The 26383-nt window shown below is 44.6% G+C and overlaps 1 protein-coding gene across 3 annotated transcripts in view; it reads right to left on the minus strand.

Moving 5' to 3' along the window:
• WWOX (WW domain containing oxidoreductase) overlaps nucleotides 1-26383 on the minus strand; it is a 964125-nt gene that overhangs the window by 710090 nt on the left and 227652 nt on the right. For all 3 annotated transcript variants that reach the window (XM_057713311.1, XM_057713313.1, XM_057713312.1), the window contains exon 6: nucleotides 734-822. In XM_057713311.1, coding sequence (XP_057569294.1) covers nucleotides 734-822 — 89 coding nt within the window. The remainder of the gene's footprint in view (nucleotides 1-733; nucleotides 823-26383) is intronic.

Genomic DNA, 26383 nt, shown 5'->3' on the forward strand with positions numbered 1-26383 from the left:
TTGCCCTAACAAATATGAGGGAACTGTAAAAATAAACACTTGGAAACAAAATATTGTAACGAAAATGAAGCTAACCACCACTGCTTTCCACAGCTCTGGCTCTGAGGGCTGCTCTGTTAGAAAGATGTTGGCATGTGATGGCAAGAAAATATCTGCCAGTCCCTAGCGGAGGCTTCCTCCTTCAGGCATTAGGAAGTCTGAGAAAGAAGGAGTGGGGAGTGGGGGAAGGAGGACGTTTCTCACGATGTAAGTCCATGCTTTCCGAATCACTTTCACGCACAGCATAAAACCATCGCAGGTTTGCGAAACAGCAGAACCTTTTTCTCGTGCTCTGATGTCCGGCCCCCTTGCGGGACTGGAGAGCTGACCTTACTTGTTCCTGAACGCAATTAAAATTCACGTTTCTGCGATGCTGGGAGGTACCACAAAAATGGCTGTAACCAGGAAGCGGCTTATCCTCGGCTGGCTTTGGTGAGCCACGTTTACTGGTGCTTAGTGGTGTCTTTTCCTTTTTTATCTGGGAGGCTGGGATGAGATTGATGACACATCTCATAATGAGGGTGACTCAGAGTCAAGAAAATACGGTACACCTTAACCGGGCCAATATAAATGAGCCTCCTGTTTGGACGCCAAGACAACACAATAGCCTTCCGTCCTCCCCGCGGTGTTCACCTGATAAAGACATTACAATAGCAAGATATTATGATCTATAACCCTCCACTGGAACACTCACACATTCTTGGCCTTGAACGCTTGAGCAAAATTCTGCACGCTACGGAGCAGAGCGAGGTCCAGGGTCATTGCTTCTACCTTGGCTTTATGCTGGAATGAGAGAAAATAAAAAGAAATGATAAATAACAGCAAGTTTAGTTCATGGTATCAAGTTACGGTAAATGTGTTATGGAACATGTTGGAATTCCCCTGTTTAATATTAGACGCCCAGAGAGAATATAAATCATCGGAATGAATGGAAGAACGGGGCTTTTTACTGCCAAGTTTAGGGAGGATGGGAGGCTGGGACTCTGCTGAAACTCCAGGCTGGGGGGTTGTGTTGTTTGACTCGGCGCACGAAATGGGGTCCTAAGGGTCCTCGGGCCCATGTAGCTCCTCTCGCTCTGCCTCCTAAAAAAACCTATAATGACAGGGCAACACCAGGACAAAGCCTGGCTCCTGCTGGAACTCCAGAGAAAACATGTGAATCTCAAAAGCTGCCATCCGGGTTCTGAAATGATTCCACCACGCCTGCATCAAAAACGAAAGACAGTTCATGTACAGAAAGTACAAAAGCAGGCAAAACTCATTTGTATCAATGGAGCCTGACTGCTCAACATTCCCCCTGGTTTAGAAATGCAGGAAGCTCTGGGTTCAGAGGCCCCTGGTTTAGGAACCCTGTGACCGCTACCGACGGGTGGGGCATGTGTGGATGGTAGTGATGATGCTATTATTAATGTCTACGCTGAGCTAATGGTGGGTGGGCATTGACAGGCATCATCTCACTTCATCCTCAGGACAACTGAAGGAGGGGCTGTGTTTTGCCTTTTTTACAACGTGGCATCTTAAAGAGATGGCAGAGCTGAGAAGTGTGGACGGCACGTCCTCACGTCGGGGTGACACGGAAGCCCAAGTTCCCTCCCGGAGAGACACCAGAAGGACTGCAGCAGTCAGCACTGGAAGCCACCCCGTTCCACTGCAGGGCCTCTCGGCACGATTCTGGAGAGATCAGGGTTTTCCTTGTGTTTACACGGCTCTCCCAGTTTTTAAGTCTGGCTGGACTTTGGGGTGTAAGCTGAAATGCTATCACTTCTTAGACATCCCTCCTACGAAGGACAGATTGCCAGGCCACCTGCCTGTTCAGGTAAACAGATTCCCATAAAACAAATGGTTAACTTGGGAATTCTTGTCTAGACGTGGATGCTAAAGAAAGACTAAGGAGAATAACACGATACGCAAATGCTCTGAAGGGAGATGCAAACGGCACTGCTGGGGACATCCTCCACCCGAATGGATGCAAACTGTGCTGCGATGCTTAGTGTGTCTGCGGCAGTTCACCTTGGCCGCCTAGGTCCTGGGCCCCGAGCCAAGGCCCAGGCCTGGAACAATAAACATCAGGCAGCGGCAGCTGGAAAACACACTGACCTTGGGCCACCTAACATTTCTGAGCCTCAGTTTCCTCATTTGTAAAAGGTGAATACTAATGATCTACTCACAGAGTTGTGAGCTTACATGTAAAGCGTCTAACATCCTGCCTGGGAAAGAGAAGGTATTTCATCAGTTCAAGCAGGAGGTAAGATGTCCGTGGTGACAAATTCTTCCCCTGAGGTCGCTGTGTATAAAAACGGTGGTTCAGGTGGGCTACAGTGCAGCAGGGTGGACGAAACCATGTTCAAGGCAAGCGAGGGTGCCCCCTGCAGATCACGTCTGACCAGATCACTGTTGGATCCTGGAGGATCCAGGTCCTGCCTAGTGACAGAGCCCAGTTTTAGAAAAAGGGCATAGGGAGCGGTTCAATGACTTCCCCAAACCCCAACAGCTTATCAGTGGCAAAGGCAAGTTAGCCAAAGCAGATTTAAATTCCTCCACTCACAACAGCAGATGTTCAAAACCTGCAGATTTTGGAAGAAGGAGAAGAAACATTTATCCTGATCCAGGAAAGGGGGAAAGTGCCAACACATGGGTTTTGTTAGGAAAATACTGGAGCTGGAGGGTCTGAGGTAAGGTATGGCCACGCCCCTCATCCTATAAGGAGGGAAACTGCCCCCAGGAGAAGGGGATGCGCTTGAGTGATACTGTACCCTGTGCAGGGTGTCCTGGGACCCCAGGTGGGGAGTAAAATCGCACCCCCTTTCTGTCTGTGACCGATATCTATCGTGGCTAAAATCTCTTCGGAGTGGGAAGTCTGTCAATAGCTAACTTCCCCATAGATTCTTATGCTTCCTAAATGCTCAGCTAGCCGATCTGACATTCATAGTTAGCAAATAAAGTGGTCTTTCACCCTCATCCTGCCTCCTGTGGCCCCAGCCTCCCCTGGCACAAAGCAAGACACTCACCGCCAACACAGAACCTTACAGAATTTGGAATGGATCGCAAGAGGAAACTCAGCTATTTATTCTATTAAGGAAGGGGTGGTAAAGACATTGCTCCTCTCAGCCGAACCCCCGATGGAAACCCCAAAGGATATGCAGGCTACATATGAGAAAAGTGCATGTACATTCTTCCCCCATAAAACTGGGAGAACATTCCCAGGTGGTGACCCCAAAGCAATAATTCCAATGAAAATGACAGCATGGCCACGTGGGCCGCTACGTTCTTCTAAATGTGCAACTCACACGCGGTAAGCTGTCTTTTGGTCCTCGCCCTTCAATTCAAGATAAAGCACAGAGCTGCCACTACCAATAAGAACAAAATCAGAACATACACATCCAGGGGGAACCAGGGGTCGCAAGCCATTGAGTAGTTCAACAGACTAACCCACAGGCTGTGGGTTACTAGGCTCCTGGGGACTGTGACTCAAGTCCGCACGCAATTACTCAGGTAATTTTCCTGCCCTCGGTATCAGGTTTCCTCTTTCTGCTACTGACCCTGAGAGATGAAGAGAAACTGTGTGCAATTCCGTGAAGTCTGGCGGAGGAGAGACACAGCTTTATGAACGAGGGCACGTGTATGCAGTGATGTGTGTGTGTTGGAGGGTTTGCTATCCTGATTGTCTAACAAACCCAACAACGTGATAGAAATGTTTATCATGGGACATGCTCTACATGAGAAGGCAGGGGCTGACGGACTGCAAACAGGAAGCATTTTTGAGGGATAAACTGCTAACCGCTAAGTGAAAGCAAGAGGCCCCATCGGCCAATGTGAGCCTTCCTGCTGAGTCTATGAACTTGGGACTGACCACAATTCACTTTCTTGGTATACCTCATTTTTGTTGTTAACTTTAATTTGGAGTGAATTATAGACTCACAAGAAGTGGCAAAAATATTAGTACTGAGAGTGCCCACATAGCCCTCTCCCAGCATCCCCCAAATAGACTGCAGACATGACTTGGATTTCACCAGCTCCGGGATGCACTCAATTTCCTTTATTTGGAATATCTGTGTGTATAATTCTACGACATTTTATCACATGCATAGATTCATAGAACTATCACCACATTCAAAATACAGAACTATTCCACCACCACTAAACAACCACTGACTTTTTTTATTAAGGTGTTAATCAGCGCATACCCCCCAGGGCATGAAAAGTTCAGGCCTTGTTTGGCCTGAGTCTGCTCTCTGGACTGGCCACACAAAGTCCCAGCTTAAAAGGCTTTTATAGCTTGCAATGGCCAACAAGATATGGTCTAAATTCACCCATGTGGCTCACACAGTGCCTCTGTATCAGTCGAGATGAGCTTCAGTAAAGAACAGCCCCCAAACCTCAATGTCTTAGACAACCAAGGATGACTACTTGCTCACACTTCATGTCCACCCCAGGTTGGTGGGGCCATGTTCATCGTGGCGGGCCGGGGGCCCATCAGATGGAGCCTCCACCCTCTCTAACCTCACCAGCCTCTACAGTGTGGGGAAGAAAATGTGGCAAGTTGCACATGGAATCTCACAGGCTTCCACCCAGTGGTGACAGATGTCACTACTGCTCACATTTTATTGGCAGAGCAAGTCTTGCAGTTGTGCTTAGCTTCAAAAAGCCTCAACTCTCCCTATGCCCAGAAATAAGAGAAATGCAAACATATACACAACGAGTAACAGTAACGACTAACACAGTCCATGATTTTGCCCTGTTTACCTCTCCCGGCTCATTTCAGGCCACTTCCTGCTTCATACCTTCATTAGTGGTAGAAAAATTTAGAAAAGACAGATGCATATGGACAAAAAGAAAGGCATCAACAATCCCACCACCCCCATAATAACTGTTAGCTTTTTAGCTTTCCATATGTCCCTCCCCTCTTCTCTTCCTCTCCATCTATCCATCTACCCATCTATGCAGCCAGCCAACCATCCATCCACTTAGCTTTGCTTAAGAGAAACAACTTCTGACTATAACTCTGGATCGCAAAATGCTATAAATGCTTCTCCAAAAAAAACAATAAAATAGACTGTGAAATAAAAAAAATTTAAAAAAATGCCTCTCCCACCCCTTCCCCAAATCCTCACCCTTTTCTTTAATCACACCGGTACACGAGTTTATCATCTCAGGCAAAAGAGGAATGTAAATTTATTTTAAATTATGTATACAGATGCTGGTACCCATCATTTTAAAAGAGAACGGCACAGGTGGCATCCCACACATGAAGCATCAGGCAACGGCTAAGTAGCTGAGAAGCCCACCTGCTCCCAACACCCCAGGCTCAGCCAGGAAGCCACAGTGATGAAGCCACCCACACATTCCTCTTCCATTTCCCTGGAAGTCAGGGGACTCTCCGCGCTGGCACAGTTGACCAGCAGTCTCAACAGGCCAAGTCTTCCTGGTTTCTTCTTTACTAAGTTCCAAAAACCTCTCTTAGTGATTCAGGAGTCTGCAAATGCAGAATCAAAGCGGATCTTGTTGTTGTTATGCAAGAGTGATCTCTCACACCACTTTATGACTCTAAACCAGCCAAGTATGACTCAGATGCGATACTGCCTGAAGCCAAAGGAACCATATGGGGATTGTGAGGTATTTAGACAGAGAAGTGGGAAGATGTTGTCATCCACAGGGGACGGCAGAGTCCGGCTGCCCCGGAGCCACAGCCCAGCGTGACCACAGCACCGGCAGCGTGACTTTGGGGGAGCTGCGCAACTGCTCTGGGCCTGACACCCATGCTGAAATGTGCATTTGCCCTGCATGGTTAGGGTAAAGATCAGGTATGATGCAGATAAGATACAGGGCACATAAATAAGAATTGATAAATTTAAAAAAAAGAATTAATAGTATTTGTAAGTCCACTGCTAAAACGTGTTGCCCAGTGTTTGTTTTTCGGTCATAAAGCATATTAGCAATTGTAGTCTCCCTTCTTTATTTCACAAATTTGCCTTCAGTAGCTCAAAGTATGAAGAGCAACGCTGTGATGAAGGATGGATGGCACACGACCCCAGAGGAGGAGGAAGGAGGCTCACTGAATCCCCCTGAGGCCAGAGTACCCCAGGTTCCAAACTCAGGAAGGGTTCTGAACCTGAAAGGTGCTAAGGCTATGGTGAAGGCCATGGACTCAAGACGGACCGCGTGGGTCTGAATCCCACTTCTAGCACTTACCAACTGGGTAAGGTACTTCCTCGTGTGCAATCAGTTTTCTCTTCTGTAAAATGGAAATAATAAGAGCACCTGCCTTATCAGGAAATGAGGTGATATACGTAAAACCCTTGGAATGGTGCCTGACACCTGATGAGTATTCCACAACTGTGACCGATGAACAGTATTACGGTGACTGTTTTTCTCGTTGTCTTTCGCACAGTCATCCTCATCAACACCACCACCATCTGCTCTGAAATGCTTCCTTCTTCACTGAGAGACGTGAGCGGGGCCCAACTGGCCAATGGCAGCAATCGCTGAACCCTGGCCATATGAGCCACTCCCCACAGAACCCTCTCCACAGCAACCCTCTGGGGGCAGTTATTATCACCCGCCCATTTCACAGATGGAGAAAATGAAGTTCAGAAGGTGACAGCACGACTTCACCCAGATGATAACCGGCAGAGCCACGATTCACACTGAGCCACGATTCTGATCAGTAGTGCGTATTCCACGATACCCACACGGCCCACCTGTCCTCGGGCCCCTCAGGGTCCCTCACAGCAAGGCCAATCCCAGGGGAGACCACCAGCTCTGCAATCGCCCCATACAGAGGCAGCATGCTGTCCTGCTCCTGGTCCACAATAAGACAATACTCACAAGAGCGAATTCATTCACTCACTCTGCCTCTAAAGGTAAACACATCTTCCAAAGATCCCATCTCCTTTACTTCTTTTCTTTTATTCCCCATCACTGCAACACGTAAGAGGAAGTACCTCACACTCATAATCCGCTTACCATGAAGGGAAGAACAAAAAAGGTAACATCTATTGCTAAGAGGTCTTTGGAGAGCTGTACCTCAACAATTTCAAGTGGCCAAGCATATTATTTAAAAACATTATTCCTTAAAAATCATTATTAACTGTAAGCTGCCTATGAATTAGCTGGAGTATATCACTGAGTTTTCTCCTATCCGATTTCTACCCGTAATGAACCCAAAGTAGTTGGTCTAGGAACCAAGCTATTGTGTGTGATGGGACCTCACAGTGAACTCAGGTGGGTACACTTCAAAATACTCTCACCTAGTCCAGGAGCCTTGCTTCCTCCGCTCATCCTGAGAAAAGCATCCCTGCTGCACTCTCTCCACTCAGTCCTAGTCTAGTGGCAGGTGAGATCAGCTCTTCCTCCTGTTGTGATACAGGCACCACCTCTGAGTTCATCAAAAAGAAGAGCACATGGTACGACTGCTGGAGATGGAAGGATGGAGACACTCAGATGGATGTATGGGAGCAGGAAGCCCAGCCTCCAACACACCCAGAGGAGATTCTCTTTCAGCAGAGGGGGCTCACCCTAGGGAACCAGAGGGGCAAGACTGATCATTTGCCGCGAATCCACTGCTGCGTATGCTCACTTGAAAGTGCCAATCTGTGCAGATTTGATGGGTGTGTGCCCAGCCTCTCTGACATGTACAGATGGGTTCGTTTCAGGGTTTCCCAGAAAAATGCTCTCATGTACATATATTTATTGGTAATGAAAACCAAAAAAATAAAGAGCATATATGACATTCTTGCATTTATTTTTCACTAAAGAGTCATAGGAAAAAAAACTTTTTGAAGTATCTATCCTCCCTCATTTCACAGACTAGAAAACAGGGGCTCGTATGGCTTCAAGTTGCACAGCTTAGTAAGACACAGATCCAGGTTTCCAACTGAAACGCAGCTGGTTTCGACACGCGTGTCTCCGACGGGGTACCACTCTGTGCTCTAGCCCTGTCCTCATATTCTTCAACAGATGACACCAAGAAGCTATCAAGAAATTAACATCCTCTATATATTCTTGTTTGTGTCTCTTTTTACATCATATTTATTTTATACACTTAGAGTTTACAAGAGAAGCCTACAGCTGAAAGAGAAAATGTAACCAAGTCAATAATCTACACTCAGAGCTTATTGCTAATGGCATCCTGCAAATTCTAATGCAGCGGGCCTTAACTGTATTATGCCGATGCCTCTCACCCTTCCACTTTACATACGCTCGGTCCTGATTTTATGTTCTGAAACCTTAACTAGGAGTTGTCACATTCACAACAGCAGGAGACACTGGTGCCGAGCATGGTACTGACAGGACATTATTCACTGAACTATAGTACAGACCTAACTACACTGGTTTCATAATTCACCCATATGCTACGCAGGACTTCACAAAGCTAACTTCTCCTGTGTTACTTGAGTGATGTTAACGGTGGCCACGGGTGGCGGCATTTTTGCTGGGAAACACAGGAGTAGATAGAGATTCGCATCTCTTTTTAGCTCTTGCACCTCTTAGGAGGACAACCCTGAGCCGCGTGAGGGAGTCTGATGGGGAGTCTGCCCAATCTTGCACACGCCTAAAGATTAAAGGGAGGTACTGACAAATGTTCTTTCTGAAAGAGCATTTCTACCCAAGAAGAAAGCAGGGTTTGGAGTCTCTTTTACGGCTCTACACACCTGTGTCAATCTGTATACCACTGTGCCTTGAACAAGGACAACGCTCTCAGAGGAGAGTCCAATTTCGAAACAGGGAACCAAACCAAAAACGATCCCTAGGGAACCCCTGGATTTTTCTTTGAGCTTTGAAGGGGAGGGGCTGATTTTGTCATTCCTGACCTTCAGGTCAACCATCGGTCAGCAACCTTCGCTCCTGAGCCTCCACTAGTGCCCCTCAACTCTGTCCTCCCCACTAAATACATAAACATCCCTAATAAGAATATCATGAAAATGCTTTCTTCATTACATACTGGTCAAAATGTCCGCCTTGGGTTGCTGGGACTCAACTTATAAAACACTTGTATCAATATCTACAGGTAACTGGGAGGTGATTCAGGAGAAATCGCACTGGATAACAGCTCATTTAAAATGGGGTGTGAGTTGTGCGCGTGTAAAACAAAACTATTAAAAATGCTCAGACGGTAACTGGCAATATTTTGCACTCTGGAAAAAAAGATGCTTATCTTGCCAGAAACTAACAAGAGAGTGAAAATACTGGAAAACCTTCCAATCTCCTTCTACGCGGTGTATTAACTTTGCAGCTTAAAAACAGTTTAAGGAAGGACAGCAAATGGCACGGGAGTTCGGCAGTCAACATCACCAGGCATTTATGCCTTGCTATTGAAGGAAGAGCCTTTTTTCACAGTGAATTTTTCATTCTAATGTAAGTGATGATTTACGTTAACTATAGGTAAAGCATGGTTACATTTTCCTGAAGGATTGCAGGCAAGCAAAGAGTAGTACAATAAGTTGAAGCGTAAAAGCTTTCTCTGTCATAATATTTATTATAATGGCATATAAAATAGCTGAAATAAATAATAGATGACTAAAGGTAAATTCATATGATAAAGAATCCTTCAGCAGACACCATTACTTTTGACTGTTCTAGTTTTATACACAGTTGAAGACTCTTAATAAACAGGCCCTATATCTTACGTAAGTACTAGAAACATCAACAATGCGCTTTAAAGGCAACAGACTGGACATCAGCTAATTTACTGTATAATTATATCCTTAACAGGAACAGTCTATATATTTTGACTATTTAATAGGTGGGTTCTTAATGAAACTTGTTAAGCACTGGAAGCCCCTTCTTTGGGGAAGTTGCTGATAAAAGAAAAATCAGTGCCCCCTCCCCCCCCCACCAAGATTCACAACAGCATATAGTTTAAAACACAGAGATGTGGGGCCTGTTGATTATCTGGTGACAGGTCAATGGTGGTTAGTTAAATTGACTAGAAAGAGAAACAAGATTTGTCTGCTCTGGCTGAAAGGCTTCTGAATTCCACATGAAGGACCCATGAAGTCTAAAAGATGCTCAGATGGAGAGAGATGATCTTCACTAGGATGGAGAGAAACATACACAACAGGCCCGCGTCTGCCTCGGGGGTTCTCAACCAGGGATGTACCACCCCCAGGGAACCAGGGGCCATCCGGCAAGGCCTGGAGACATGTGTGGTGGTCACAACTCGCTGGAGGAGCGGGGTGCTGGTCTCTAGTAGGTGGAGGCCAGGGACGCTGCCGAACATCCTACAGTGGCCCTCAGATGGCAACGGTGCCGAGGTTGCACGTGTGAGTTTGCTGAGAGGAACGGTGATTTACCCTAAGTGGGCTTCAGCGATTTAAATTTATCCTTATTTATACAAATAAAACTGGCTCACGGATGAAAGTACAAATAATACAGAAGTGGATAATGTATCAAGTGAAAATATCTCCGGAATCCCACTGCCCCAAGATAAACAGAGTGACAGTCTGATGCAAATCCTTCCAGAATACAGTTTCTACATACACAAAAACACTGGGCCACAATGTATTTCTACAAACACTATATCATAGTTCATGGGTTATTTTATAATCTGGTTTTCCCCAGTTAACACATCTAAATAGAGCGCGACCCACATTCTTCCCAACCAGTAGGTTTAGCTCCTTGCAGAGCTGTTTACTAAAACGTGATCCCCTCTGGGTGTCTCAGCCCACCACATCCTTCACTGCCTTCGTGAACTTTTTACTTCAGCTGCCAATACCTGACCTTCTTTATCTGTAAAAACAGAAAACAGAAGAATCTCCTCCTGGGGATTACTGCGAAAATTCAGTGAGACAATATCCGTGGGACGCACCTTACACAGATACGCTCTAAGTGTTAACCGTTGCTGTTGTTGTAATTAATATTATTTTACGTAGTTTCCAGGGTTTTGTTACTAAAAGCAATGATGCAATACCTATGTTTCACAATAAATGATTTCTTTTCTAAAGGATAAGTTCCTGGAAGTAGAATTGCTAGGTCAAGAGATACCTACATTTTAAATTTTGATAGATTTTTGCTGGGTGTCCTCCAAAAAGGTTATAGCAATTTCTATTCCCAAGAACACTGCAGGAGAGTATGAAAGAAAACCAAAGCAACCAATAATTCACATTGACATTTAAAGTAAATTAAAATGCACAGTTTTATATCTCTGTCTCTGATTCCTGGTACACAGTGAGTGGCAGAGAGTAGGTTTTTAAGACAGGCTGTAATTTACAAAATGAATGAATGAATGTATAACACGCCACCAAACTTGGGACAAATTTGTAAGTAGAAATAAAAACAAACTAGTGATATTGGCAACAGTGATTTCCCATAAGCCATTCAGAAAACCAGGCTCTTCTCCTGGTGCATCAGGCTGGCTGGCTGAGGGCCTGCCTGTTAGAAGCTGGCTGCACTGCGTGGTGACAGATGTGAGCCTGGTATGCAGAGCACACAGTAAACATGTAATAGTATCATCACACTTGGGGAGTGACCACGACAGTTATTCTTAATTTATGGATGAATCCAAAGACAGAAATCTTTCAGAGGTTCTGCAGGAGCAAAGCAGCATATGCAACAGATAAACTAGAAAAGATTAAAAGAGTATGTGCTTCCGAGAGAAATGAGGTTTCCTGCTTAAAGTGACGTCCACCTAAGCAGCCTCTAATAAGTTCCGACCTAAACACCCAGAAAGGCAGAAAAGCTGAGAGCTCAACACAATACACACAAAGAAGCCACAGTCAAGTGATCCCCAAATGAGGTGCATCTTTTACATTACCTGCGAAACCAAATAAATTACTCTTAAAAAGTAATTGGAGCCAGAATTGAAACAGTAACAAAGAAGAGGTGTTTCTTTAAGGGGGAGAAGATTTCATAGAGCCATTAAATCACGTATGGCCTGGTTCTGCTGGTTAAAATGACCGTCAAAGGAAACAGCTTTCTACGAAGTAAGAGAAAATTTAGGTACGTATGTGAAAATTTCCAGAGGAAAGGAAAATATCCAAAGGAAGGAAGGAAGAGAGGGAGGGAGGGAGGAAAGCGGAGGGAGAGGATGAGAGAGAGAGAGAGGAAGGAGGGAGGAGAAGGAAGAAGGAAAAAGAAGGTTAGTTTAGCTTCCAAACCAGCAGCAGCAGCAGGGGAAAAAAAACAAAACTATATATATACATACATATATATATATGTATGTATATATATATGTATATGCGCATGGGGTACACTAGATAAAAAGAAACTGGATCAATGTAAAAATAATATCCAAAGAAGAATTAAAATCAGTAACAAAGGAAAACACTTGGACACTCGGTAGAGAGGAGAAACAAAAAAAAAAAATTCAGAAATTAGTACAGGTACATACATAATAACAAGAAATATAAATGGACTTAAATGCACACGTTAAAGGCAGAAACCAACTAGAATTTAAGCAACACCTCTATGTTGTGTAAAACAGTGTGGATAGAGAGAGCAAGCACCTCCCAAACCAGTTCTCCCGGGTCCACTGTGTGGGGTTGTGCTGAGAAGACGCCAGCCAGCCAGCCAGGAACTACATTTCCCAGCCTGCACTGCGGTGGGGCGGGCCTCTAAGCTTCTACCAATGGCTTGTGAGTGGAAGAGTGTGTAGCTCCTGGGCTACTCCTCACAGGAACGGAGTTCCCTGCATTCTCTCTCCTTCCATGTGATGGATGTAGATTAAGACGATTTTCTCAGGGGCACTAAGGCCACTAGATGAAAGGAGCTTCGATACCTTATTCACTGAGTGGGCCACAGCCCTCTGTCGGTCAGGGGCACCCAACGTGGATCTGTGTCATACACTGGAAATCACTTGATAAAACTGTTCTCATAACTTGAAAGGCAGATCCAGTACCAACCAAGCCTGAAGCTCGGGAGAGGAGCCAGGACGTCAGTGCGGCTGACTGCTCCCTGCTGCTTTTACCAGGGAAGAAGAATGATACAGCTCCCAAGCAGAAGCGAAATTTGGGACATTACAGAGTTGAAAATCCAACTAATTCTGAAGCCCGAACAGCAGAAAATAAGCCTGAAGATGTCTTTGAGACATAATTTCAAAGAATTCAGGGCAACGGCATATATCACATTAATGATACAACTTTCCCACCCAAGCTCTTTACTCCAGATAGCACAGTAGTAGTCGTTATTGAGTAGAGAGGAAGAGAGACACGGACAGACAGAGACAGACAGACTGGCTGAGATTGAGAAAGGTTCAGGGAAAGAAAGTCAGGCAAGCTTTTAGATTTCCAGGGCTTTTCTGACAGCTTAATCAGGATTGCTTCTGGAAACAAAGTCCGAATAGGAGCTGAGGAAAGAGGGGTCTGTGAGGAGTGGCAGAGTGACCAGCGAAACGGATGCTTCTGTCCACTCATTCCCCGAAGCATGCTGGTGTGGGCATCAGTGCGTGGCCACGTTCCTATCTGACTTGCTCTGTGGTCCACTCTCTTGTAGCCAAAAGGGACGAATGAGTCACACTGGGTAATTCTGTTAAAAGCCAGCTAAGTTACAGACTGTGTGTTTTCAGAAGAGCAGCACAGACAGCATGGGGGGGGGGGGGGGGGGCGGCCCGCTGGGGACACCACCTTATAAATGTCCATTAGAAGCCACTTTGGAACGGCATGCATGTGAAAGCAGCTCGGCCTTAGTGCCCGTTCTCCCTGCCTCTTCAATATTTATAAACAGCATCATGCCTGCTTCCTCCAGCTCGACGATACAGGCAGAGCTTCTGCTGCTTACAGTGGGACTGGGTGGCCAGAGCTTTCATCTCTGTAAAGAAGGGACCAGATCCATTTGGTCCTTTGTTCCACAAGGAACGCAGATGTGATGAGGCTGCACTCCTTTTGGGGATACCAGTTCTGCAGAGCAACCACCAGAAGGATTTGGGGGTGTTATGGCTGAGGGTCACATTTTCTAGTTAATCTAAGTGTCACCTCTCATCACATATCTAGGACCTTCAGACTTCCTGCCCCTGTATACATTTACAAAATCCAGTCCAAGAGGCAACCACTCACTATTAATTAAACACTTCTGAGGTCTTACCCTCTGGCAGATACTATTCAGGGAAGGGAGGATTATGGACTTTGCCACATTTAACCCTGCTGAGCCCTTACAAAGTAGACCTAATTACCTGTACTTTATAAATAAAACAAACGCTGAGAAAGCGTCAAAAAAAATCTGCTCGAAAATCATATAATTAGTACCTGGCAGAACTGGGATTTCAGTTTTTCCTCCATTCTGAAAAGCCATTTCATCTTACAAGACAGTATTATTGTTTTTGTGCCAGAACTTTCTTTCCAACCCTGAAATTACCCCTAAATCCAGGAGATTATGGTGTGGTCCAAAGGTACTTCACTCCCAAGAATGCTGTTCTTTCCATGAACCCAAAGCCTTTATACTTCTTTCATGTTGACCATTAAAATTGTAACTTTATGATTTAAAACAAAACAAAACAAAAAAACCCAGCTGACTTCCGCCTCTCCCCTCACCCCATCCCCAGGCCCTGGAGGAGCCAAGTTTGATACCTAAGTCATGTGTAATTTGAAATGTTTCCATATGTGTGGAAATAAGATACTAATCTAACCACTTGCTCATTCTAAGTTAGTGAAACAGACTTTTCTTTCCAAATGGCCATGAGTCCTTTAGAAAGTCAGCAAACTTTTTCTGTAATGGACCAGATAGTAAGTATTTTAGGTTTTGTGAGCCATGCAAACTGCTTAACTTTTGCAGCATGAAAGCAAATGCCGCCACAGATAATGGAAAGGAATGGGCGGGGCTGTTTCCAATAAAACTTACTTTACAAAAACAGATGTTGGGCTGGATTTCCTCCTAGCAGGGTATAGTTTGAGGAAACCTGTTTAAGACAAGAGTCAGGAAAGATGGCTGTGTTTCCTTAAGTCTAACAGTCTCGTGTGTAGTATTAGTTGCAGATTCCACTGAATGTAGGAGAAAAAAGAACATCATACTATGCCTTAAAGTGTGTGTGGTCTGATCACACAGGCTGCCCCATGAAGACACACCCAGCACACGGCATAACAAGTCCCAAGCAGTGTGTACAACGGACTGAGTGGTTATCTGTCAACATTGTTCCTTGACAATAATTTCCTATTAAATAATGTGAATTTCGGGAGTATGACACTTTGTAAGTATCTGCACTAAATGGTTCCTGCAATTCCACATGGCTGCTTGAACACAGGACCTTTCTGAAAAATACTTTGGCCGTTCTAGAAGTTTATAAAAACTTGTCAAAAAATTGAAATAGAGGTCTCTAGACATTTTCCAAGTACACCAATCCTTGGGCATTTACAGTGCGAAGGATATTTTTTCATTGGGCTCAAAGTTATGTTCCCAGATCTGCTAAAGATTCTCTCCAGAATTCTAACAACAAGCGTCAAGTCAGAAGCCACATCTTCTTCACTGGGTATGTGAACAGGATATCTCTGTCTTGCTCATATGCATTTACAGTGCAGAAAAAGAAAAACAAAACAACAAGAAAACACCACTTCTCTTACTGAAAAGAGAACTATACACTTTCTTCTTTGCTGCAGAGAGGAGAGTTGCAGGTGTAGAGGCAGAGTTTGGGTCGGGGGGAACCATTTGGGTGGGACAGGCAGAAGTACACACAAAAAAACAAAGCAATGAAAACATGAAATAAAGAGACTGCTCATAAGAGAGTTACTAATGAGGCCATTTCTTCCATGTCCTGGGATTTTCCCACTCCAGATGACCGCAGTAGATTAAAGGCAAGTGAGAGACTATAGCCATTCCCTAAATTAGCAAGAATTACAGGTCACATTATCATGATTCGGGCTAAATTCATGCCTTCTGCTGGGGAGAGCAAGGATGGTCCTTCCAGAAGGTATCTGAATCATTTTGCCAATGGTGAGGGGTTTAAATCCCTCAACCTTGACAGGAGTCAAAACCAAGCCTTGTTGAGAACCAGAGTTTCTTACTGGCAGAATGTTTTCTGGGACAAGAACCCACCAACCACCTGAAATACAGGGATATACGTACTTCCAAGCAAATACAAACCCCACTAACTCACAAGAAAAGACGAAAGCCAGAACAGAATCATAACCTCCAGCTGGCTCGTGGCACTGGGGTCCTCCAGTGGACACTTTGAGCATCGTGGACTGAGTGAAGAAGAGCCATGGCACCCACAGTGATGGAAGGTGGGGCAGCCCCACCAGTTACTCTGGGCCTCGTGCTCTGCTGGCTACTTTGCACCCATCTGAGATCGCCTTCTTTATCCTCAATGCCTTTAAGAGGTAGGTTTTCCCATCTTCATTTTGCAAGTGAGTAAATGGAAATTAAATAGCTTGAGGTCATAAGTCAGATGAAAGGAGGATCTGAATCCCAGTCTAAATGACCCTGAATTATCTGCCCCTGTTCACCCACAGTGCCTGTAAACTACAATTACTATGACCCTTTCCGTGAAAGGGAGAGAGGATATCGGGGACTAACAGAACCCTTGCAAATGATGAAATTCCAAGTACCTACGCAGAAAAGGAAAAAGATGAGAGAAATCTGGAAAAGGCCAGAGAGACCACATGCGTAGGAAAAAGTAGAGAAAATACCCCATTCTCCTGTTCTCCTGAGATCCGTAATCACATGCTGCACTGTTCCCTGCGAGCGCAGACATACACAGGGCAGCACATTAATCCTTCAAACACTAACAGATGCTGGCAGGGCTTTAGACTGGAATGTATTTACAAAGTGACAAATTATGTTCTGTATTAGAGAGAGAGAGAAAGAGCACCCACAAACAGGCTGATAAATGTCAGCTGCCGTCACGACAAACGGTTTATTTTTATTATACTGTAACCACAATTTTTTTTTCTTTCTTTTTTTTTTTTTTTCCCAGGGAGTCCCAAAGATTTATTTGTTGCAGGGAAAAAACAAGATTATATATGACACAAAGTAATAACTGTAAGATCAGTGATATTCCGGGCACCCTGGAAAGCTACATCCAGGCTGAACAGTGCTTCTAAAAATGCTACCTTCTCCCAAGCACAGTAAATGGTTAATAAATCAGCACCGATACAATGCCTTGTAATTAGATACAGCCCTAGCTCACAGACCAGCCAATTGATAGACAATATCCAATTCCCCCTTTACTGGCTATCAGGAGGGTAGAGTAACTATTAAAATAAATTTAATGGCTGTGACAGGTAAGAAAATATACCAGAAGCTAAATTGTAATCAGTATCTCCAAACCCAAAATAAAATTAGCTGCAAACATGGTCCCTGAAAAGGAGGCTTATGGATGGAGAGCGACATCCACAGGCCAAGAAGGGCAAGGTCACTAACTCACAGGAATGTTCAACCTTGAAAACAAGATTGGGGGTGGAGGGGGCGGGTGGCATCTGGCCTGGGGCCAAGAGAAAATGTAAGCATTTATTATTAAGAGACCACCTGAAGAATTCCTTTTATTCACTTGGCCAGTCAAATGTTGGCAGCAGTGACAGGCATGCCTGAGGGGTCTCCAAGGCCATCTTGCAGAGCAGCGGCCTGGAGTCCACTCCCCTGCTTCTAGGTCGGCCTCCACCCTTAACTCCCTCTGTGACCCTGGGCCAGTCCCAGCCCCCCTGGGAGCTTCCCTCCTCTCAGCTGTGAGCTAGAGGGTTTGGAGCTCCTCGGGTGGCCAACATCTCTCCCAGAGTCCAATCCTTTGTCTGATAGGGCTGAGGGTTGGTGGATACAGGAGGGCGGGCAGAAGAAAATGCATGCTGGTGGCCAAGCAGATTCAGTAGAAAGAGGAATATTTTCTCTTCTGGGTTGCAGGTTTCTCATGAAATCACCACTCCCCACACTAACACACTCTAGAAGCAAAATTTTAAAAAGATATGACAGGGACACGTAAATATATTCAAATGCACAGATTAAATAGAAGGGTGAAGAATCTCTGTGTCTCTCTCTCTCTCTCTCTCTCTCATACACACACACAATCCCAGTGATGACTACATGAAAAGGTGGTTCTTCTTTCCTGATAATGGATAGAAAAGACTGTTGGGGGGCAGGTAGATGGGGGTTGCCCTGACATCAGCAGGAGCTCTTCTCCCCCCACCCCACCCCCCAAACTCACTGCAGGAGACGTGAGAAGGAAGCCCTGGTGAGAAGTGCACAGTGACAGTCCCTGGGGTCCAGGGAACAAGATGCAGTCCTGACTCAGCCACCTCCTTGGAACCCTGGAACCTCACACTTTCCCTCTGTGGAACCATAAGGTTACTATCTCCTTCACGGTGGGAAGGTTAGATAAGACCATGTAGCCTGGAGGGCCCGGCACCTGCCTGACACAGAGGAAGTTCTCGGTGAACTGTGTCTATTGTTTTTAAGCTCGGGCTGCTCCCTGGAAACCTCCTCCCTCCAAAGCCCTTTCCAGTCCTAAAGGAAATACCTGCCTTCCCTGCAATACCACGACAGTTTATTCTTCCTCTATCCTAATTCACATCCCCATCACCACTTCCTCATGTCGTCTCTTCTTGTTTCTAAAGGGCAGGGGGGACAAGACAAGAGTCAACACTGGGCATGCTCCCATGAGTCCCCTTCCGTTCACTAGGCCAGTATGTCCCGAAGAGCAGGCCTCCGTTCTCAGTAGCCTATGGTGACATGAAATCAAAGGTGGGAAGCAAGGAGAAAGACAGTGAGAAGGGGAAATTCACTCCATGAAAATGACAGTTCATCACAGAAGCCAACTAGAAGAGGCTCCTGGAGGAGATGGTCCAGACAAAGCTGCAACAATTTGAGCAACAAAATAAATGATGATATTACTGGACTATAAACGGCAGAATAAAATATATACCTGTGAATCTATACGAATATAAATAACTGAATCTATCAACAAATGGGGGAAACGGGATCGCTCTTCCTTCAGAAGAACTCCAGTTAATCCATGCGGAAACCAATGCAAGAAATACAAAATCACCATCAGGCAAACACCACTGTGATAACTGCTATAGACGAGATCTACTCATGGATGTTGAAAGTCAGTGTGTGAATGTTTAAGGAGAAAGAGAGTGCCAGCATAATCTCAAAGATTCTCCCCCCAAATATTTATGTAGTACAAAGAAAAAATTAGTATCAAATGATGCTGGAGAAACTGAGCAGACATCACCTTCACCAAATGATCAAGGTGACTTCACTGTGAACATCACCAGTGAAAGACACACCAACATCATGTACTGCCTGACCTGTTTCCCTAAGAAGGACACCACATCATTTCCAGGATGCTCTTGCCAAAATCTGCTTTAACTCAATCTAATCATTTAAAAAAAAAAAAAAATCAGATGCACCAAAGTCTCAAGAGCAAGAAGGACAGGGAAGGAATGAGGAACTCCAGGAAGACACACAAAGATAAGATAGGATCGTGGACCAGACCCTGCACTAAAAAGAAGACGGTGATGGAAAATTTGTAAAATGTGATTAAGGTAGTATAGTTAATATTATAAACTAATGCCAGTTTCCTAGTTTTGATAATTATATTATGGTTAGGTAAACTGTTAAAGTTACAGGAAGGTAAGTAAACCCTCTGTGCATTTTTGCAAGTTCTACGTAAACGTAAAGTTACTCTGAGAAAAGTTCGTACAATACAATGAAACAGCTGTCTTTCGAAGCTGGTGTTCCATGTTAAAATACCCTTTCTTTTATAAAGTAGTGTTGATTGTTGATAGAGGCATGTTGTTACATTTTGTTGATTTTGTTGTTTTATTAGTGTCCTTCTTAGGGGAAAAGAAAAAAAAAAACTTTGGCAAGCTTAAGTTGGTGTCCTCATTTTTGCTTTCTTTTGAAAAAGTTTAGGGGATCCTGAAATCAAAAAATCTGAGAACCACTAACTAATTTTAAGCTCGTTTAAAAGTATTTACTGATAATTGGATACTGAAGCAAGGCAAGTTCACAACATGAGTACCATTCTCTTCACGGAACACTATCAATATTCTAATCACAAAATTAAGTCCCTATATGCTACTGCAGCGTCAAACCAAAAGGAAAGTCATGGTCACCTCCTCCTGGAAGTGCCCCCTGATCACTCCAGGTTGCTCAGGCTCGTCTCCCGGGGTCAGAAGTAGGGATCTAGCACACGGTCTTTGTTTCTTCACGTGCTTCTCACATCAAATTATGAGTTTCTTAAAAGCAGGACCTCTCATGCACATCTCTGTATCTTCCCCCAGTGAAAATTCAAGGTATTAAAAAAATTTGATATGTATCTCTGTAGCTTTTAAATGAAACTTCACTGTTTCAATACATAAGCTACGAAATGCTGAGAAACTCACAACTTAACTCGGTTTCAGTCTTTCTATCTCTCAGCCCCAAGGTGGGTTCAGTCCCAAGGTGGGTTTAAAACAAACAAACAAAAAGTCATTTCGTTTACTTCCTAAGTACCAACTATTGATCCCTTATATTTTCTAAGTACTCTCCTTATAGCAGTTTTGGGGCCCTAGTGATTAGTGCTTTAATAAGGATTAAGCACAGCAAAAACCTCAGTTTGTACACCCTGAATCACAGATTAGCCTGAGAGCTTTAAAGGTTATGTGAAATGTTAAAACTTTTTGTTTAACATACTTTAAAAGTCGAGAAGAATACTGGGACACGTGCTCCCGGTTATCAATCAAACGCACGCTCATTCAGCAAGTAATACAAATCATTAGAAAACGATAAATACACAGTGATAGTGAACGTGTGGAAAAAGAGCCCCTCAGACAGGGCTGAAAGAAAGAGTATAAATGGGAACAACCTCTCTGAAGAAGAATGATCAATTTACGTTTAAAAGTCTCACTTGGCCCAGGTAAATCAGCAACACTGCTGGTGACTGTGAAAAAACTGAAAATAGCATCTGTGCCCAGTAAGAAAGGACTCATTTAGTAAGTTATGAAGGCATAATGTAGAGTCACTAGAACTGTACTGCCAAAGAATACTTACTGATACAAAAAGATGGCCAAAATACATCAGGAAAAAAATCAGACTACAGTGTGATAGCAATTTTAAGAAATACAGATAAATATATTTGAATTTTAAAAAGACAAAAGGAGACACACCAAGTTAACAGTGATTGCTTCTGAGACTCAGAAGTACTTACTCCTTATTTGCGTATGTATAACTGTAATTGTGAAATCTGTCAAAATAATGATGCTGTTTCTCAATCGGGAAAAAACTAAATAGCAGAGTTCTAATTTCAAGAAATAGATATATATGATATGTGAATATATAATATACATGAATGAATTTACAGCTGGCATAGGCATTTTATTTCCTGGAAGAACACACAGGAGATTATTTTTTGGTAGCTGGACTGATTTTAATCGATGTTTAAAGGGAAGAGACTTGTCCTTTGGATTTTTCTGTGTTATTTAAAATTTTACCAAGGGCATAATTTTTTTTTTTAATAAAGAAGTACTTCTAAGAGTATCCAGAAAGGTAGGAGGAAAAGTTAATCCTGCGTGGGTACTCTGCCCAGCCCTAATCCATAACTCAACCCCTCAAAGAAACAAATCCCCAGGCACAAGAGTGACAAGGGAATAAGCACCGACCTTCCCAGGATCAATGCTTCTCTCCCTCTTAGGAGAGAAACCACAGGCAGAGAAATCAGGCTTGATCACGTTCAAATCCGGTTTCTAGCACACTTAGCTCGGTGATGCCAAGAAATTCACCAAACTCTCCGAGACCTGGAGAAATGGAGTAATTATATATAGCTGGCAAGAGTACATGGGTGTTGAATTAGATAGTGAGTATACAGCATGTAGCAATGTGCTTGGATGGGGAGGAAATCAATAAGCATAGCTAGGGACTTGCCTGGTTGCACAGTGGTTAAGAATCCGCCTGCCAACGCAGGGGACATGGGTTCAATCAGTGGTCCAGGAAGATCCCACATGCAGCGGAGCAACTAAGCCCGTGCTCTGCAACCACTGAGCCCATGCGCCAGAAATACTGAAGCCCACGCACCCTAGAGCCTACGTGCCGCAACTACTGAGCCCACGTGCTGCAACTACTGAAGCCCGTACATAGAGTCCGTGCTCTGCAACAAGGGAAGCCACTGCAATGAGAAGCCCGCACACCATAACAAAGAGTAGCCCTCCACTTGCCACAACTAGAGAAAGCTCGCGCGCAGTAATGAAGACCCAACGTAGCCTAAGTAAATAAATGCATAAGCATAGCTAACACCGATAATAATAACTATCATCACAACAATTATGACACCTCCAACCCCAAAGCTGTGCTGAAAACTGAGGATAACACAGGTGGAAATGTGTGGTGCAGGATAAACACTGAGTGTGTCCCAGGGAGCACTCTGATTATACCCAATCCTATTCCCCCATTGAAGTTATGATAATACCACAGAGACAATGTTTCAGGGAGGTTACACCCTCTTACACACACTGATTTAATTAGTCAAAAACAGCCACTGATGGGAAGAGAAGTGGCCTTGCACAGAGAAAGAACACGGCTCAGTGGAGGTGCCGTATCTTTCCACAGTTGAGTATGTGTGTGAGAAGAGGGTTTTCTATGGTCGTCCCTAAGCGAGGTCTCGGCAGCATCTAGCATTCTCTCTCTACCAGTGGTTTCCGTATTGTCATTATAGCACTATCCAGAGGACCCCACTAGCAACCCCTTTGCTTCCTGTCACAAGGAGTATTGCCAGACATCAGGGACTTTTGTGCCACCATTCAAAGGAGGGGCCATCCAGGCCATGTGTGCCTCAGGGGAGAGAAAGCAGAGTCTGCCTGCAGCACCCCCTTCTTGTACCCTTCCTCAGCCTTCTAAAAACCCCTTCCTGTATCTCTGTAATCGGCTTTCGGAAAATGCAAAAGGAACTGAGGCAAAGATACACAGAGCCGTACACAGTCAAGCTTCATTTAGAAGCCAGCCATCTAACTAACTGCTGATTGGGCAAAGTGCCCAACTCACGTCGCAAGCCGTGCACGGGAACTTTTATTTCCACGGGACCATCTTCCACAGAGCACCTCTTTGCCCCACTGCCCTGCCCCTACGTCTGCTTCGTTCAGAGCGCTGGAGATGAGGTTTTGGGGAGCAAGACTTAACATGAAGTGGAGACGCACGATACCTCCTCCTTCCCTGCCCAGGGACTGCAAGTCTCTCACGTGTCTGCAAACCCGCAGGAAAATCAAGCATTTCATTACGGACATTGAATCTTCACCACTTAGAGGAGTTTTACTCTTATTTTAAGTAAAATTTGATTTGAACACATGAAATGTAAACCACCATACAGATACAGTAGAAAAAATATATATGTGTACATGTGTGTAAAGACACACACACATATATGCATACAAGCATATTTATGTACAGACACACACACACATACAGGAACAATGACTGAACAGGGAAAACCAGTTTCCTAATTGTTGAAGCAGAGTGACTGGCATCTGGGGTCTCATTATCATCCTATCTGCTTTACTTTTGAATATATTTGAAATTTCCATAATCAAAAGATTTGTTTGTTTTTTTTAAAGACAGGCTATATAGGAGAATACAAAAACATGAAAAAGAAAAAAAAATGTAATTGAACAGAACTGGAAGGAAATCTATCAAAAATTACAAGAACATTTAAACAGTTTACAGAGTTTAAATAAGAACATGCTTACAGAGTCAAAACAAAAACAAAAACCCACACACACAAGAAAATAAAAAACAAAAATAAAAATTTTTTAAAAATCATATATTTATTGGCAAAGATGTAAGAATAGATAATTCAGAAAGATTAAGGGTAGGACGCAATAAAAAGCAAAAAGGAAGTTGCCTGCAGAGTAGTTTTGCGCATCTGAAAAATAATGGTCTCTTCAAAAATGGAAATGTTTCCCAGTCGTTATTGCTGGTTTACACAGTTTTCCAATATGTCATCAACCATCAGCACCAAATTAAACTGCAATGATGAGCTGATTACCAGGTTGCAGAGCCATGAATGAAATCAAGTGCCTGGTTTCCTCTCCAAAGCCATTTGGCAGTATGTGCAAAGTCCAGGGGTTTCGGTTAAATAGTCATATACCTGCACGTCTGACCTCCTCCAAAGGAGAAAAAAAAAAAAAAAATATCAGCCGACACGTGTTCTTATCCCTACGCCAAGCAAAAAAGAGATGAGCCCCTTTATTTCTGGGGTGGTGGGAGGGGTGCGGGCTGGGCACCAGCAAACGTTTCCAAACAGATGTTTACAAACAGAAGGTAACTGATAAAGACCCAGACACAATGCTGCATTGTCTTCCGCGAGTCACAGAGGAACCCATTGGAGCCGCTGCAAAGAGCCTTCCTGGAAACCATCCAGGAATTAAAAGGTGCAAACAAGCTGCCTAATATCCTTGCGTAGACTGAATTCTTATGAAGAAAATAAAGTTTATTGTCTGGAAAGAGAGAAAGCATGAGGAAAGCAGTAAAGCAATGGAGGTGAACAATGAGACAGATGTTCACTTCAGGAAATAAAGAGAACAGAAGAAGCCATCACCGCGGAATTTTACGAGGAGCCTGACAAGTCGGCCCTGCACCAAGGGCACCGGGTAAAGTGGGAGGCGGCGCGGCGCCCCCAGAGCTGCTGACCTTGCGGAGCCACGCGCAGGTGCCGCAGCCCCGGCCCAGGTGCATGGTGCTGCGCCTCTTCCCAACTTCTCCAGTTCTTCCCAAACCCGCAGACTGTAATTTGTGAGGACAGAGAGCAGCGTCCCTACCCTTAACAATACCCCCCCCCCAAATAAAAGCCAAGAAGGAAGGAAATACCCCAAGGTCTTTGCATATCAGGAAATGCCCTCTCGCGCTTTAGATCGACTGCAAAGAAAGCAGCGACTCGGAGAGAACACCAGGTTGCCCTTCCTGCCCCAACCGGCTCTCCGGCGGCAGGAAGGACAGAGAGGTGACTACTGACTGGACATCTCATAGTGGTACCACTGTCCGGTGATTCATCCTCCTTGATGGATTCAGTGGGCTGCATCCCCCTCTTCCCTTGGACCTTGGGAAGCTCTCGGGAAACAACTCTTCAGCCCAGATGGAGCATCTGGTCCAAACTCACAGCTAAGATATTTGGATGGTACTTCACCCCTTGATTTACCTAACTGCCTCTGAACCCTAATATCCTCACCGGGGTCCTTTTCCTCTTGTGATATTACACGTGGATCCTACGTAGGCAATCTCAAATCCTCTGCGAAAAGTCAAGGAAGTTTGACTAGACGGATGATATGACAAGAGGGTAGAAAAGGGATGGATATAGTTCACTGGCAGGCAGGCTGGCTGGCTGGCTGGAGAGGTTGACCACAGATATAAAGAAAGATGAAGGGGAAACAGGCACTAGTTTACTTTTCCCACATACAAAGATTTCCGGCAGTGTTACTATTTTACAAAAGGAGAAACAGAACAAAATTCCCCATTCCAGTTAACTTCTAAGAATGCTTTCCCATTACGTGAGGGAGGTAAAAACATTTTTTACACCCAAGAATAAACGTATAATCTATTGTTACGATTAATCTCTTGTCTACACTTCTATCCAATTCCTTTGTGGGATGGACACTCAACCATCAGCCACTCCTGAAAGATCCATATACTCTGCTAGGCACTGGCAGGATGCAGGCCTTCTTTAAGGGGCATACGCGCAACGGGTACTGTGGCAGGCAGAACAATGTCCCCGCCCCACCAAAGATGTCCACGCCCCACAACCTGGAACCTGTGACTACAGCAGGTTACATGGCAAAGGGATATAAGGGCTGCAGATGGAATTAACATCCTAATGAGCTGACCTTACAACGGAGATTATCACAGATTATCAGGGTGGGCCCTGTGTCATCACTGGGTCCTTAAAAGTAGAAAGAGGCAGAAGAGAGAGAGCTAGACAGGTGGCAGTTTGAAGGAATTGGCCAGCCTTTGCCGACTTTGAACACAGAGGAAGGGGCCAAGATCCAAACAATGTGGATGGCCTCTGGAAGCTGGAAAAGGCAGGCAAATGCATTCTCGGCTGCAGCCCCCAGAAGGAAGGCGGCTCCGCCCACACAGTGGGTTTAGCCCACTGAGACCCACTTCTGACATCTGACTCCAGAACTGTAAGTTAATAACTCTGCGTTGTTTTAAGCCACTCAGCTTGTGACATTCCGGCTTAGCAGAATAGGAAGAGAACACAGTTCTGTAACATTTTTAACGGGAGATTTCACCCTGCAAATCCAAATTTTTGGCTCCTCTTGAAACGTGCAGAGAGAGAGGCCAACATCCAGCCCACAGGTCCACACTGTGACAACCAGGTGGGCGGAGCTGCAGCTGTCCTCAACACGACCCCTCTCGTGGGCCACAACCTCCATCACTCTCTACTATCTCCCTGACTCCACCGTAGTGGCCGATGGTGAAATGATGCCATCAGATATCTGGGTTCTGAACCCTTGGTCTAAGAGAC

This window comes from Hippopotamus amphibius, chromosome 16 (genome assembly GCF_030028045.1).
Source record: "Hippopotamus amphibius kiboko isolate mHipAmp2 chromosome 16, mHipAmp2.hap2, whole genome shotgun sequence".
NCBI classification, from domain to species: domain Eukaryota; kingdom Metazoa; phylum Chordata; class Mammalia; order Artiodactyla; family Hippopotamidae; genus Hippopotamus; species Hippopotamus amphibius.